This window comes from Volvox carteri, assembly GCF_000143455.1.
Source record: "Volvox carteri f. nagariensis unplaced genomic scaffold VOLCAscaffold_34, whole genome shotgun sequence".
Lineage (NCBI taxonomy): Eukaryota > Viridiplantae > Chlorophyta > Chlorophyceae > Chlamydomonadales > Volvocaceae > Volvox > Volvox carteri.
The window spans coordinates 181,810-196,111 of NW_003307577.1; the positions used below are offsets into that span (position 1 = coordinate 181,810).

The 14,302-nt window shown below is 57.4% G+C and overlaps 2 protein-coding genes across 2 annotated transcripts; both read right to left on the bottom strand.

Annotated features, from left to right (window-relative positions):
* Positions 1-6,986: 6,986 nt before the first annotated feature.
* On the bottom strand, positions 6,987-7,917 carry VOLCADRAFT_109863 (uncharacterized protein). The gene has a single exon (XM_002953135.1). It carries the CDS (start codon positions 7,735-7,737, stop codon positions 7,480-7,482), a length of 258 nt encoding a protein of 85 aa, XP_002953181.1. The 5' UTR covers positions 7,738-7,917; the 3' UTR covers positions 6,987-7,479.
* Positions 7,918-10,305: 2,388 nt separating this feature from the next.
* Positions 10,306-12,904, bottom strand: VOLCADRAFT_93851 (uncharacterized protein; the record flags this gene model as incomplete). The annotated part of the gene is made up of 5 exons (XM_002953136.1): positions 10,306-10,685; positions 11,021-11,188; positions 11,491-11,683; positions 12,246-12,403; positions 12,586-12,904. 5 exons carry the CDS (start codon positions 12,902-12,904, stop codon positions 10,306-10,308), a joined length of 1,218 nt encoding a protein of 405 aa, XP_002953182.1.
* Between the last annotated feature and the right edge of the window lie 1,398 nt (positions 12,905-14,302).

Consider the following 14,302-nt stretch of genomic DNA (forward strand, 5'->3'; position numbering starts at 1 on the left):
CCCAACCCTGGCCTACCTCCCTATCTCGCAACCACCATCACTTCGTGCCCTGCCCTACCCTACCCTACCTCCCTACCTCCAAAGATCTCCCGCCCGCCGGCTCTGCATCTCGCCCCGGGCCGCCTCGCAGGGCTTCTCGACAGACCTTTCCGCGACCCGACCAAGTGCGACTGATCGAGGTGGCGGCAGTGGACCTAGGGCCCTACCCCGCGTCAGGACGACAGCCACAGCAAAATACAAGCAGCGCCAGCGGCCCGGGCGGTGGCACTGGCGATGGCGATGGCGTTGGTGGCGCAGGGACCGACCCGTGGGGCGTTGGCGGCTGGAGCAGTAGCAGCGGCGCCGGAGCTGATTGCGGCATCGGCGGTGGCGGTGGTGGCGATGGCAGCAGTGGCAGCAGTGGCCGTGTCTTCTCCACCCTCGTCAACTGCGGCCGTTCCTTCAAGTCCCATAAGACCATTATGCATAACGGTGAGAGGGAGAGAGGGGGGAGAGATGGCACGAGAGAAGAGCCGTGTCCGGTGCAGCCCCCTGCGCTTCCCCTTCTCTTCTCCATTTCCACCCACAACATTGTGCAGCAACTGCCCAACTCATCCACTTAATTACTAGGTAACAACTATTTCCACCAAATGGCAGGAGCACTTGCGTGTCTCTATATTTCCGCCCTCCAGGTTTCCACCACCGTCACAAAAGGCGAGCAAGCAAGATGGGTTAAAATAGGTTGCTGCTAGTAAAGGAATCACCATGGGCACCGATTAACCAACTAACTGTCAACCATTTAACCGCCAACATCAACCAACCAACCGTCAGGTATCACGTGGGCGGAGAGCAGTGCCCCCGGTGTGCCCTCCACCTCGGAGGCGCTGCAGAGCCTGTTCTCCTTCATCAAACAACGAACAGCCGCGTCGGCAGCCACAGCACCGGTGGCGGCGGCTGGACGTGCAGCCGCCCTCCCAGCTATAGACGCCGACGCCCCGGCAGGAGCTGCGGCCGTTGCCTCCCCACCCTCCCTGCCGTCTGGATCTCCTGCTCCCGTCGCCCGTCCGCGGGTGATACCCGTATTGATGGCCCACAACGGCGTCGCGTTCGACTTCCCGGTGTTGCGGTCCGAGTGCGGCCGCGTCGGTGTGGAGTGGCCCCAGGACTGGTGGTGGGTTGGGGGGCGGGAGGGGAGGGGAGGGGGGATGAGGGTTGCGTGCAAGAAACAACTGCCGATGTCCACCTCCGCCCCTCCCCCACTTCCCCCGCCCTTTTCCCCCTTTCCCCACCCCAACCCCCCGAAACCCCTCTCTAGGTATTTCGACACGCTGATGGCGGCCAAGGTGTTGTGGCCCAAGTCCCGGTGGCCCTTCAAACCAGCAGTCGGAGGGGAGGATGAGGGGGAGGGGGAGGATGAGGGGGAGGCGATGGACGACGGGGGGAAGGGTGAGCGCGAAGGCGGGATGGGGGACTGTCATGGGGCGGAGGGGCGAAGGGGGGGTAAGCTAACATGTATATGTTCCGAATTGAGGAAGTGCTTTTACTGGCTCCGGAACCCGCGATGGTGCTTTGTGTTCTTGGTGTTCGGGTCTTCATGTTGTTGTGTTGTCCTGTGGGGGCTGTTACTGTTACCCCCTAGGGCCGGGCCTGTTGAAGTCCCCTGACATGACTTCCGGGTTTTCGCTGACCTCCCCTACCCCACCCACCAGACACCCCTACTGGACACATACACAGCCTACACATACCCAATTAGGCATTAACAATGCCATACGTTGAACAACCGTACTTCCCTTCCCTTTCCCCCTCCCCTCCCCTCTTCCCTCCCCGCTTCCTTTCCACGCCCGCAGGCGGTGACGGTAACACTGGAATGCGTGGCAGTGACACCACCACCAACACCACCAACAACAATAGCAGTAACGTAACCATCACTAGCAACAGCAACGGCAATGGTGTTATTGGCGGCAAGCGGTCTTTATCAATGGATGCACTCAAGCAGTGGGCGGGGCTGGTCAGCAACGGCAAGTCACACAGGTGTGTGTGGCGGTGGTGGTGGTGGGGGTTATAGTGGTGGGGAGGGGGTGTTGGAGGAGGGTTGATGGAAAGAGTGTGGGCGGCTGGTGTGGGACGACACGGGTTACGTTTCACAAGGGGGGATGTTTGTCCTAGGTTGAGTGGGGTGGGGGGTAGCACCCGGTGCCCGGGTTTCCACAACCCCACATCGATCCCACCCTATCTCGTCTCATCTCACCACGTCCCTCCCCCCTTCAGGAAATATAGGGCTCAAACACCCCAACCCCTGCCAACAGCGCCAACGGCCCAGCCCATTATCCCCCCCTCTCTCTCTTCCCCTCTCCTCCTCTTCCCTCTCCCTCTCCCTCTCCCCCCCCAACCCCAACCCCAACCCCAACCCGCTGGCGGCAGTTGTTCCTTTGATTTTGGGGTTATTATTTGCCCCACCCGCCCCACCCTTTTCCTCCCTGTCCCCCCCACTCCCCTCCCCTCAGGGCCGCAGTGGACGCTGTGGACCTGGCGGACGTGTGGCAGCAGCTGTTCCTGGTGTGGGGTCAGCCGTCCATGCGGCACCTAGAGCTGCTGGCCGGGGGCCGGGGGGCAGCCAAGCCGGTCGCGGGTGAGCGGGTGGGCAGGTGTCGATAGATGGGTAGGTATGTGAGAGCCGCAGCAGTGGCAGAGGTTGGAACGCGTGGGAGTGTGCAGGATGCGAATAAGAACGTCATATGCATGAGTGAGAGGGGTGAGAGGTAAGAGGGTAAGAGGGTTTGCTGCGTATGAGCGTGTGTGCGCGCCAGATGCCCAGACAATGGCATGCCGAAGGGGCGGTAAGCCTGCATGTGTGTACGTGTGTATATATGTGCGCACAATCCAAACACGCAGGGCCTATGCACCGTCTGGGCTTGGTGAGCTTGGCAGCGCGCGCCGACGGCCTCGTACGGCACATGCAAGCCGCGACAGGGGCGCTTCTGCTCAAGTCGCCGCAGGGACCGGCAGCCACCTCGACCACCTCCTCCTCCGCCGCCGCCTCCGCCGCCGCTGCCGCCCCGCTGGTTCTCATCCCGGCTCAGCTCCGGAAGTTGGCGGAATCCAGCCAAATACACCTTCGTAAGCCCCGCGGCGGCAGCAGCGCCGGGTTCTGGATCTTTGACGTGTTGGGCGAACGGCCCGTGGCGTTTGAGGAGTTGACGACTGCGGCGGCGGAGGCGGCGGAGGCGGGTGGTGACGACGGCAGAGATATGATGGGTAGGGAAGGTATCGCGGCGGCGATGACGGCTGCTGCTGCGGCGCCGACTCCGTCTCCCTCCCTGGCCCCCTTCGTGGTGTTGTTGCGGGGTGTGAAGCTCCGTTACATGGCCAAGGCCAGGTGGGCTCGGTGACGCGTCGGTGGGGGAAGGGGGGAAAAGACAGACCACGAGCGAGTGAAGCTGCTGCCTGAAGGGGGAAAGGGGGAGGAGGAGGGAAGCAGCAGTAAGGGGTGAAGGAGGACGGCAGGAAGAGGAGGGGCACCCGGTGGGGGATCAAGGGGGAGGCGGTATTACCTGCTCCGGAGGCGATGTGGAGGCGGGGCATGTGCCGGACGGGGAGGAGGCAGTCAAAGAAGGGGAGGTGGAGTGGGGGAAAGAGGAAGGGGGCGGTGGGGGCGAGGAAGTGGAGTCGGCACGGGAATAGGGGACAGGGCAGGGCAGGGTAGGAGGTTCCTGCGCATTGCTCAGCGCAGGAGGTGGGCGGGTGGCTTGGAATGTCGGAGACGAAGTGATTTCGCCACTTGGAAGAGATGTTCCCTTGCTGTCCCACTTCCCTTTCTCTCTTTCTTTCCCTCCCCCTCACACACACATACACACGCACCTCCGCTCACTCCTACCCCTCCCCCTACCCCTACCCATCTCCACCTAACAGTTACGGCTACAAGCCCGACCACTCGCCCAAATGGGACATGATGCTGGGGGCTGCAAAGAGTGGCGGGAGAGGAAGAGGAGGCAAGGCGGGCATTGGCGGCGGCGGCGGCAGTGATGGCACTGGTGGCAGTGTTGGGGAGGGGATGTCCAGTGCGGAGGAGGTTTCGGAGCTTGTGGCGCTAATGGACGCGTTGGCTCGGCATGTGGGTGACGGTAGCTGGCGGGGTTGGGGTAGAGACGAGCGTGTGTGTGGGGGGGTATGTGTTTATGTACGAGGTGTTTTGTACCTTGTAGGGGTGTCTGGGGAGATGGAGGGGGAATGAGGGAGGTGAGTGAGGGAAGTATGTACGTGCTGATGAGGTTTCGGATTCGGTGCTCAAAAACGGGAAGTGCCGTGTTTTGAACTGTTTATGGATACGTGCTGTCTGTCAGGCTTTCACTTTCACCCCCTCCTCTCAGCCCCACACCCCACCCCACCCGGGTCATCACCCCACGTCCCGGTGCGTGACGACCGTTTCAGGTCCTTTGCATTCCCCCACCGCAGCAGCAGCAGCCCGCGGGTTTTGTTGCCGCATCCCCCCCCCCTCTTACGTATAGTTAGCTAGTGATGTGCATGACTAATGCCAATAAGCTCATCTAGGTAATCTACGGATTCAGAGCTAATTGACGGGATGGCGGTGTCGTCGTCATCATCATCATCATCATCATCGTCATGTATTACCGAGGTATTCCGTACTTCCTTCATATTGCCGCATCGTCGTGCCCTGCCATGCCGTACCGCCTTGCCGTGCTATTTCACATCGCAGGCCGCTGTACAAGCCCGCGGCGATGCCGGCCGGAACCTTAAGCTGTACTCGTGCGGAAAGGAGGATAGCAGGGGGACCAAGGGGGGCAAATTGGTACGATCCCCGCCGAGGGGGGGAAGCCCTTGCCTGTCATGTTTTTTCTCTGTGCTGCGTGTTACCTCGACTACGGGTGACTGCTGTGTCTCTTTCATCCAACAGTCGTAATGCCCAGCTCGTGCGTCCAAGCCAACCCACCAAACTGACAATGCACAACCTCTCTCAAACCCCCCCACCCCCCCCACACCACACACATAGAACATCACCGTACAGCTTCATGCGCAACTCGCCCGCGGCCCCTCGCCGGGAGAGCTGCGCTGGGAGCCCCTGGCTACGCTGGCGACGTACGACAAGAAGACAGCGTCGTACAAGGCCCTGTCTTGGCCACCGATGGAGTCGTACACGCCCCCAGCGGGCGCAGCCGCCGCTACAGTCGGGCAGAGCCAGGAGGGTTTTAGCGCCGCTCCCTCCCAGGAGCATCAGCAGCAGGTGCCGTACAGTTCCGGTTGTCTCAGCGAATTGGAGCGCATCAAGGAGGACAACCTGGCTCGTATCGCGGCGCACCTGCCGGTGAGCTGCGCGCGTGTGTGTACTAATTATGTGCGTGTATGTACATAGGGTTTGAGCACTTTTCAAGGATCTCAGTACGACCCGGCAAGAGAAAAAGGGGACTCTTATGCGTGCATGTGGGACCCGGGTTGGTGGTCGTCCGTTCGGTAGAGTGACCCAACCGTGTGAATTTAAGCCCTATTACACCGTAGTTGAGCGTTGTAGGACACTAGCTTCGTCTGGCTTAGGCCTCCAGCTCCTGGGCCCCCAATCACCTCACCATGCCTGCCTTCCAGCCAGCCCGGCTGGCCGCCGACGTTTGACTTTCTTGTTGATAAGGTTTAGATGTTCGTTTCAGAGCTCGGTTAAAACCCTTTTTCCGCGCCCGCTCGCGTCGTCCCCCCTCCCTGCGCGCCTCCCCCCCCTGCAGGATATCGCCTCCAGTGATGTGGTGGATGTGGCTGTGTGGCCCGAGTTTTGCTGGGTGAACAACACGGGCTGCGGCATCCGCCTCAAGGCCCTGCACCTGGTGCGGAGAACTGGCAGGGGGTGAGGAGCAGCAACAGCAGCAGCAGCAGCTGGGAAAAGGAGACGAGGTGGAAGAAGCGTGAGGGTGGGGGAATGAAGGAATCGCGAGTCCGCCGAGGAGATAGGGGTGGAGTCGCCGTATGTCCGGACGTGCGGTAGCGGAGGATGTGGGGAGGTCTTGGAAGCGACAAACGGGCCCGGGGAGGGTACGTGGGACGGGATGAAACCTGCCCTTGTTCAGCATCCGGTAGCTTTATCGTACGTTCGGTCCTTGACTTGGTCCCCATATAAATGCCGTAACTGACATAATCACTGGCGCAACATGAAGTGACAGGGATGTGGAGCAACATGAAGTGACAGGGATGTGGAGCAGAGAGGGGCGGGGATGGGGTGGCAATGGACAGCGTGAGGGACGTAGGGGGGGGAGGGGGGATGTGGACCGGTGCAAAGGGGAAGAAGGACGAGGAGGATTGCTGGCTGAAGAGAGAGGGAGGGAGATGTGTATAGGGCCGTGAGCACTGTCATCAGCTGTTACGGCGGCGGGGGAGGAGAAGGCACTCCTATCTAAGGCACGCCTAGAGCAGCATTCGGACCTTGCGTGTCATTTGTCAGGACGTCAAGATCTGTGTTGGATGGATGGATATATATCCATATTGATGTTGGTGGCAGACGTTGTGCTGCCACATGGCATGGCAGTAGGGGCACACCTCGGCCAGTGCAGTTGAGGCTGATGTGCGTTGATGTTGCCGTTATCATGAATTGCCGGTGTTGCGGCGGCTGTGGCTGAGGAAAGGGTGACAGCTGGTGATCTGGGTGGGACCCTCTCCCTCTCCCCCCCTCACAACCATATAACATTGATCCTTGTCCTCAGGCTGCAAGGGCCACAAAGCGAAGCAGGTCTGCTCCCAAACCCACATTCTTCTCCCAGGGTACGCCAGGATGTCGACTCCGTTGCCTTAGTGCTTTGCGGGACCACCGACGGCCCTTCCCTGCTTTTATGATCTATCTTGGTGCCGGTATTTCCTGTCCTGTCAAAGCTCCCTGTGTATTAGCAGGTTTGCAATGTTCACGTCCCAGCCCATAGTCCAGATCCGGAATGCTGCTTTGTTGTAAGAGCCCTAACAATTGTTGTAAGAGCCGCCGGCAGCGACGGCTGTTCCCCAGCGTGCAAGGAGGACGGGAATACGGACATTGTTACATGTGTGATGCATGTCATGTAGCTGTAGCTGGTGCGACGAGGGCGAGATGACCTATGTATGACACATACGGGGAACGTACGGGGAACGTGCGGGGTTCGCAAGTGGGCTGTGCAACGTTGCCTGGGGTGTTGCCAGAAGGTGCCTGGCCGCAGACGTGTATGCCTGGCTAGACCAATCCTGAGACACGGCGCACTTTCGTTAAGTTACATGTGCCGCAGAACAGAACCCTACCGCCATAAGCGCTGGGCTTGAAGTCTATCTGTCCGATCCACACCATCCTCTCATCATAAGTAATCTCGGCAGATGTCAATGACTGACAGCTCCCTCCAGATCCCACAACACGGCCAAGGCTGTTAACTGCCAACATGGGCTTATGATGCGTCCACAGCCATGCTCCAAGCACGGCATGGCTTGCACACCAGATGCCGCCAACGTGAAGTCCCAACTCACGGTACGGTCCCGAACGCCAACTAGCTATGACATTGGTTCATCCTCCTCAGGAACTCCTCGTAAGTAAAGAACATTGTTGCACCGAATTAGCACCTCGCCAAGCTGTCCTGTAAACTGGCCGTCAATGAACTCCTCAGTGCTCGCCAATTGGAGGTTCATATAAGCATCCGTAGAGACGAGATAGCCCTTGTACTCCATGCCCCATTTAAGCTTGACAATAACTTGCTTTCCCGTAAGGTCTTGCAGGAAAGGCTTTGGGTTCACTGGCACGAAAGCCGCCATCCTTGACCACTGCTCCGGCTAACTTGTGCGCTAGTATTTATCAGTCCTAATTATACGAGTTTCCTCGTAGGAAATAATATTTTGCGGTCAATAGATTGAAGCGAAAGGCGGTAATATTTAGGTTGGTGGGAGGCTCCGTCAAATTACAGAGGCAATGAAGGTCACAGAGATTGATCCAATACTGACGCATAGATTGATTGCAATACACAGCCGGTTCTATTTTCCCTGCCGTACGGCTGTGGTACAATGTTGTCTTCGCAGGCGCTAACCAGCCAGAGGCAACTACCGTTGCAGTCGCGAGCAACAAGAGCTAGCAGATCTTCTCAGAATGAAGGTTGGATGATAGGGGCCATCTGATGGCTGTGTGCATGAGAGATCGCGCATACAGGTTATTTACGGTTACTTCTGCAACTAACTTTGCATGCGTGTTAAGCATGGCAATGGTCGAGACGGAAGGACCCGCAACCTTTCAGCAAAGATGTGAAGCATAAAAATACCATCCGTCTGTGAATGTATAAACATGTGGTGAAAGGGCGTACTTGTGTAAAGAGGTGCGCCAACGTACGATGGTTACTTGGTGCAGATCTCACTGACACACTACGTTCATGCATGAAGCTGTATCCGTCAGCCCACTGGATATTCAGCGCTAGCGAAAGTGCGATACACACACGCGTTAAGGAAGATAACGAGGTCTAGCTATGTAGGTAGATACCTAATGGCATCCAAAGGTCAGTAGCCCCCCGGGTGGGCATTACCCACCCGCTACCCAACCCAACCCCCCTACTCCCGCCATAACCCAACCCAACCCAACCCAACCCCGGGGTAGGGGTAGGGATAGGGTCCCCTTACCCTACCCACACTATCTACCCCTCATTGACCCATGACAACCCAACCCCCCTACTCCCGCCATAACCCAACCCAACCCAACCCAACCCCGGGGTAGGGGTAGGGATAGGGTCCCCTTACCCTACCCACACTATCTACCCCTCATTGACCCATGACAACCCAACCCGGCTCCTTCGGTGGCTAAACCACAGCTTTATCCATCTCCCCTAGGTCAGATTCCAGCGTGACATCAGTTCTAATAAATGCTACATTTGCACCAGCTTGGTTTGGTGTTGCCAGGGCCGTTTGGCCCCCCAGGCCCCCCACACACAGGCAGGTCCTCTATGCTACTATGACGAGCAATGGATCCTAAAATCTATTTGCTTGCTTGGTCCAAGTATTGAATTATATCCCTGTACAGCATTTGCCGAATGAAAACTAAAGACGCATAAATAGGCAGACTTGTTAGGAAAACGTGTATCTGTCGGCACCGTACGACTGACTGTGCTGTAAGAACAACACAAGCCACTGCTTCTTCCATAGCTTTACTTCTTCCATTCATAGACATACTCATAATATTGAGAGATACTGCCTTGACCCATGGCCCCATCGGGCCTGTCAACCATCCACGAGGACAATTTTATTGCTCTGGAGAACTGTGTGGATGTCCAGCAGATCTCTGTTGGAAGAGCATCGGGTCTCACAGTTGTGTACATCCTCGCCCACAGGCCCGCTCTTTGCCTGGTCCGTGTTCAACCCCGAGTCGATCTTGGGCCTGTTATCCCGCTGGGCACACGGGGTAAGGTCTACATGGATTCGAGCGTGCTCTTGTCGGCTCTGGATACTGCCATGTGGGGACATGATGATAATGGCGATGATGAGGTAGACCACCTCAGCATGTGGGCACCAGAGGATGATCTGCACGGGCGGCTACCTGGGGTTAAGCTGGGGACGGTGTGCAGCTTGCAGTTGGCCAAGCTAGCTGGAGGTGAAGTATTACATAATCATTTCTGGTACTGGGTTTGTTTACTGTACTCTACCGGCCAGGCTATCCACCGTTACACAGGCTGGGTGGGTTATGGTGGGGGACCCCCACTGGGGGTGTACTGCACAACCCCTCCCTCTAACCCCTCCCCCGGGTCGGGCTAGCCCTCCCAACCCCTCAGAGTAGGGAGGGTAAGGGATGGGAATAGGTAGATACGATCCATCTATCTAATATCTTGCTCACACGGCTTGTTTGCTGTGGACCCCATCCTAATCACAGAAATCATTACCGCAAGGTTCGGAGTTAAAACCGTAATCCTTCCGGTGCAGGATGTCAGCGCACGGAGCCCCAAGCTGTGGGGAGGGGTCCGGCCATAGAGCGAAAGCTACCAACTCTAGACCAGTGTTTGTGGTGTACAAGATAACGTAGCAGTTAGCCAGGCTGGGTTATGTATTTCCTCTCGCCGAACAACAAATGAATCTCCGAACTGTCTGTTTGAAGGGTCGCACTCAGGAAAACAGAGGCATGCTGGTTACAACAGCATGTTGCGAGTCTCAGAACCGTCAAGCCAATGCGGCCACACACAGCCTTACTTGCTGTGCGTCTTTTGAGTCCAACGAGGTTCGCCAAGGCCCTAAATCTAACAGATCTTCCTTCAAACGCCCAAAGCAAGTCTTCACCATTATCCCAACGGATACCAAGAAGAAGCCCACATATGTGGAATTATGACTAGACTGATGTTGGGAAGTCAAGACAGGCTACGTGGCCCTCTGCGCCTTCCTGCACACGAAGCGCACGTCCTGCTCGCAGCCCTGCATCTGCAGACCCCCGTCCGCGGCCATGAGGGGACACAGCATTGGGCCGCTGCTGCCAGTGCGGCTGTCGTCCTTGCGCTTCAGCCAGCAAGTAAACTGAAGATCGGAACACAACTGCAGTACGGCGGCATACGCGTTGCTGCTGTCGTCCCAGTACGGCACCAGGTCCCAGCCAGCACCCAACTCCTGGCAGAACTCGACAGCCCCATGGTACGACATGCGTACAGCCGCGTCTACGGTGTACAGGCGGTAGTCGTAATCATGGCTGCTCAGCGACAGCACGCCTTCGGTAGGAACAGCAACGCCGCGAGCAGCCGCTCTTCCTGCAGGGGGGTTGTCACAACGTTCAATGCACGGGTGAGGTCGGAAGATAGGCACGGGTGTGCGTGTTATCGCTAGCTAGCTTCATTATGCCGTCACGATGACAGATGCACATGTGTGGCAGCTGGCCGCCGTAAAGGCCTCTTGATCATAGACGATCTGGGTGCCGTACTATCTACAGCAACGCCCCGAAGATTCAATGAATTGTTGTTTCACTGGCAGGATGGTAACCCCAGCACGCAAGTAGATCATCTGCCGCAGGCGCACTATTCCTCCCATACGAACATATGCCCATCCAGCACGTGCAAGCCACTCATCTAGCTATCGGGTTGCGTACCAGCGGCTGCTCTCTGGCGGCACACGAAGCGGACGGGCTGGTCGCAGCCCTGCAGGTGCACGTCTCCCTCCTGGCTCATCAGGTAGCACAGGTCGGAGGAGGGGTCTGCTGGCACCCCGTCCATCCAACACGTGTAGCGGTTCTTGGCGCACAGCTCCCGGAGGACGGCTGCGGTCGAACAGGGTCGTGTGTACATTTAGGCAGCAAGATGCACATATATGCATACATGGTGCTTTCAAGGACAGGCAATCAACGAGCACTTCGAAGTTGATGTGCGTGATGCGTGTGACTTTTACTGCGAAGAAGCAGGGCGCGAGTAGCCGCTACAACAGGAATAATTGCATTCCTCTGGCCTTGCACACACATAGTCTCTTGCCCTGCCGCGCGTGTGTGGATGTCGTGGACCCGCTCTCATAATCTAGCGCACGCTCCTGCTGGTGACATAGATACTTATGTATGTCTATCCTCACCCAGCGACTGCGCCTCGCCGTGAGGTGCCAGCTCCAGACCGTCCTGCTCGCAGATTGCCTTGGCCGTGGTGAAGTTCCACAAACAGCCGCCAGGGTAAATGTCGTACAGCGTGTAGATACGACCACCCTCTTCTGAATTGTCGTACTGGATCTTGTTATAGGTATATGTGAAGGGATCGGAGCATGCGGCCTGCTGAGGCAGAGTGAGGGGCCCCCGGCGGCGAAAGGGAGGGCGAGCAGCAGCAGCAGTAGCAGCAGCGGTTTGCGGCGGGGGAGTTGCGGCAACCGGGCCACTGAGTAACTTGATTTGTGCTCGCTGTTGCCACTGAAAGGCGCCGACGGTGATGTATACAGCAACCTTCATATTAATATGCATGTATGAGGGTACTGACGAGTATGATTCTACGTTTCAAGCATACGCATGCCAGTTCACCTGCTGCAGGACGGCAGAGCATGAAGACTGCTGGCTACTAGTGCGACGCCTACAAGGCTGGCGATAGCAACGTGGATGCGAGTTGCGTCTTTGGTGCTGCAGCATTCACCGCAGCGCGTTCGTGCGCCTTGACGTTTGGTGCTATCTATCCAGCCAGACGTGCTGGTCGCAGCTGATATGTAACGAGCCGCGGCTGCCGTCCCCGCGGTAACTTGCCAACTTCTCAGTTTTATTGTTTCATCGGTCAGCAGCGTCATTACGACAAGCATGCATACAGTATCAAGTAGTCACGTGTGCAGCACCGGCTGTACCGCTCACTCACCTGGTCACGGCACACGAAGCGGACGGGCTGGTCGCAGCCCTGCAGGTGCACGTCTCCCTCCTGGCTCATCAGGTAGCACAGGTCGGCGGAGGGGTCTGCTGGCACCCCGTCCATCCAACACGTGTAGCGGTTCTTGGCGCACAGCTCCCGGAGGACGGCTGCGGGCGAGCGAGCATGCATGGATGCACGTTGTAGATACAATGACGGCGCTTGTGCACGCAATGTGCAGCAAACCGAGTAAAACAGCATATATGATGTAATGAGGTGCCGCTCTTACGCAGTCCTAGTATCAGTGAGGGGCGGAGGAGTTCGCTGATATGCTCTATGCCATTGTGCTCACCCAGTGACTGCGCCTCGCCGTGAGGTGCTAGCTGCAGACCGTCCTGCTCGCAGATTGCCTTGGCCGTGGTGAAGTTCCACAAACAGCCGCCAGGGTAAATGTCGTACAGCGTGTAGCTGCGGCCGCTCTCTTCTGCGTTGTCGTACTTGATCTTGTTGTAGGTGTACGTGAAGGGATCGGCGCATGCGGCCATGGATGACGGCAAGGCGACAGCCAGTAGGAGGGCGAGCATCCGCATCCGCAGCATGGGCGCGGTTCCGACGGGTGAGATGCCGCGGCGGGCCAGGCTGGTATGTTGCGCGCAGCTTGCTTCGGCCATGTTAAGGAGTGTTAGGAAGGTTGCTGTGAGTGCGGGGAATCACACACAGGTAGCTGCTCGTAAGGCTTGAGACCCTTCTCTGCTCGTATGTACGTCGATGGCGCACTTAGTTACAGAACGATCCGCATAAAACGACCGCCGTATATAGGTGTGTGCAGATAACGAATGAGCCTTCGAGTGATAACCTTTCATGATAAAGGTAGTGGTTGGAAAGGCAGAGAGGTAGGGCGCTCTTATATATGGCAGAATGGCGGTTGCTAATCAACGGCTGGTACGGCAATGTACGACTGATGAGACCTTGGTGCAAGTTGCCTCCTACTTGTTGAGTGGATGGCGGTTGCTTGCAGCCGACCGGCTGGTGGTTGCTGTCAGCCACACCGACGGGACGGGAGCAACAACGGCATGCGCCCCATCCAGCGAGTTGGCTGCCGCTTAACTTTCACTGGAAGACCCGCGAACATGTGCATTTGCTGTACTATGGCGAAGGAGGGTCACTAGAAGCTGCAGCTTCCAACCGCAGTTGGTGAGTTGAATAACCTGCTGACATGCCGAGACTTCTCGGTCAGGTCAACGGCATCCCGGCTGTTGGCATACCAGTGACGTACGATAAGTGCCTCCACGCGGCCATGCGTGCGGTCAAACTTCGCATAAATTGGCCTATCTACCGGCTTATCAGTCAGCTTCCCTGTACCAAGCGTACCAAGCAGTGCACACGACCTTCCTTGCTTTATTCAACTGGGCTAATACTGATTTGCAGGCATCGTACAAACAACGCCTCCTGCAAAAGTTTTGATCGCCTACAGCTGGCACCCTGGGATAATAAAAGGGACCTATCTAATATACCAGGCACAATTGACAGACAATAAAACATTTTACAGACAAGTTGGGTGTCGGCTTCAAGGAAGCCGGAAAAAGGGCGGGGCCCCTCTGCATCCGTACAGGCCGGTAGCAAGGGTGGCAAGGGTGACAATTGATGGGTAGTGTCAACGCGGTGGGAGATATGCTTTGTTGCAGCAGTGCTGATGGTGTGAGAGCTAAGCTTGCACTGGCGGAATCGTCAGCACCGCCTGCGGGCTCCACGCGAATCGCATCCATTCCGGGTGCATGCCGCATGGACAGTGCGGCAGACCGCAAGTCGGAATGCCCGTGCGGGCAAATGGTAACGAAAGCTGGGTGAATGTCGGTGCTGTCTGTGATGTTTATCCCCGAAGCGCCAGCGGCCTCAGCAATCTGCCCCACAGCCGCGGGGTTCATCGGGGCACACCGCAAGTCTCAGGAGGCCCCGTGCATTGGCCAAAGTAAATGTACAAACAAGGAGCTTGTGTATTTCATAGAGAAATGAAAGCAAATTATGTTGGCCTGCTGGTGGCAAGTCGGATTGCCCATGCCGGCAAATGG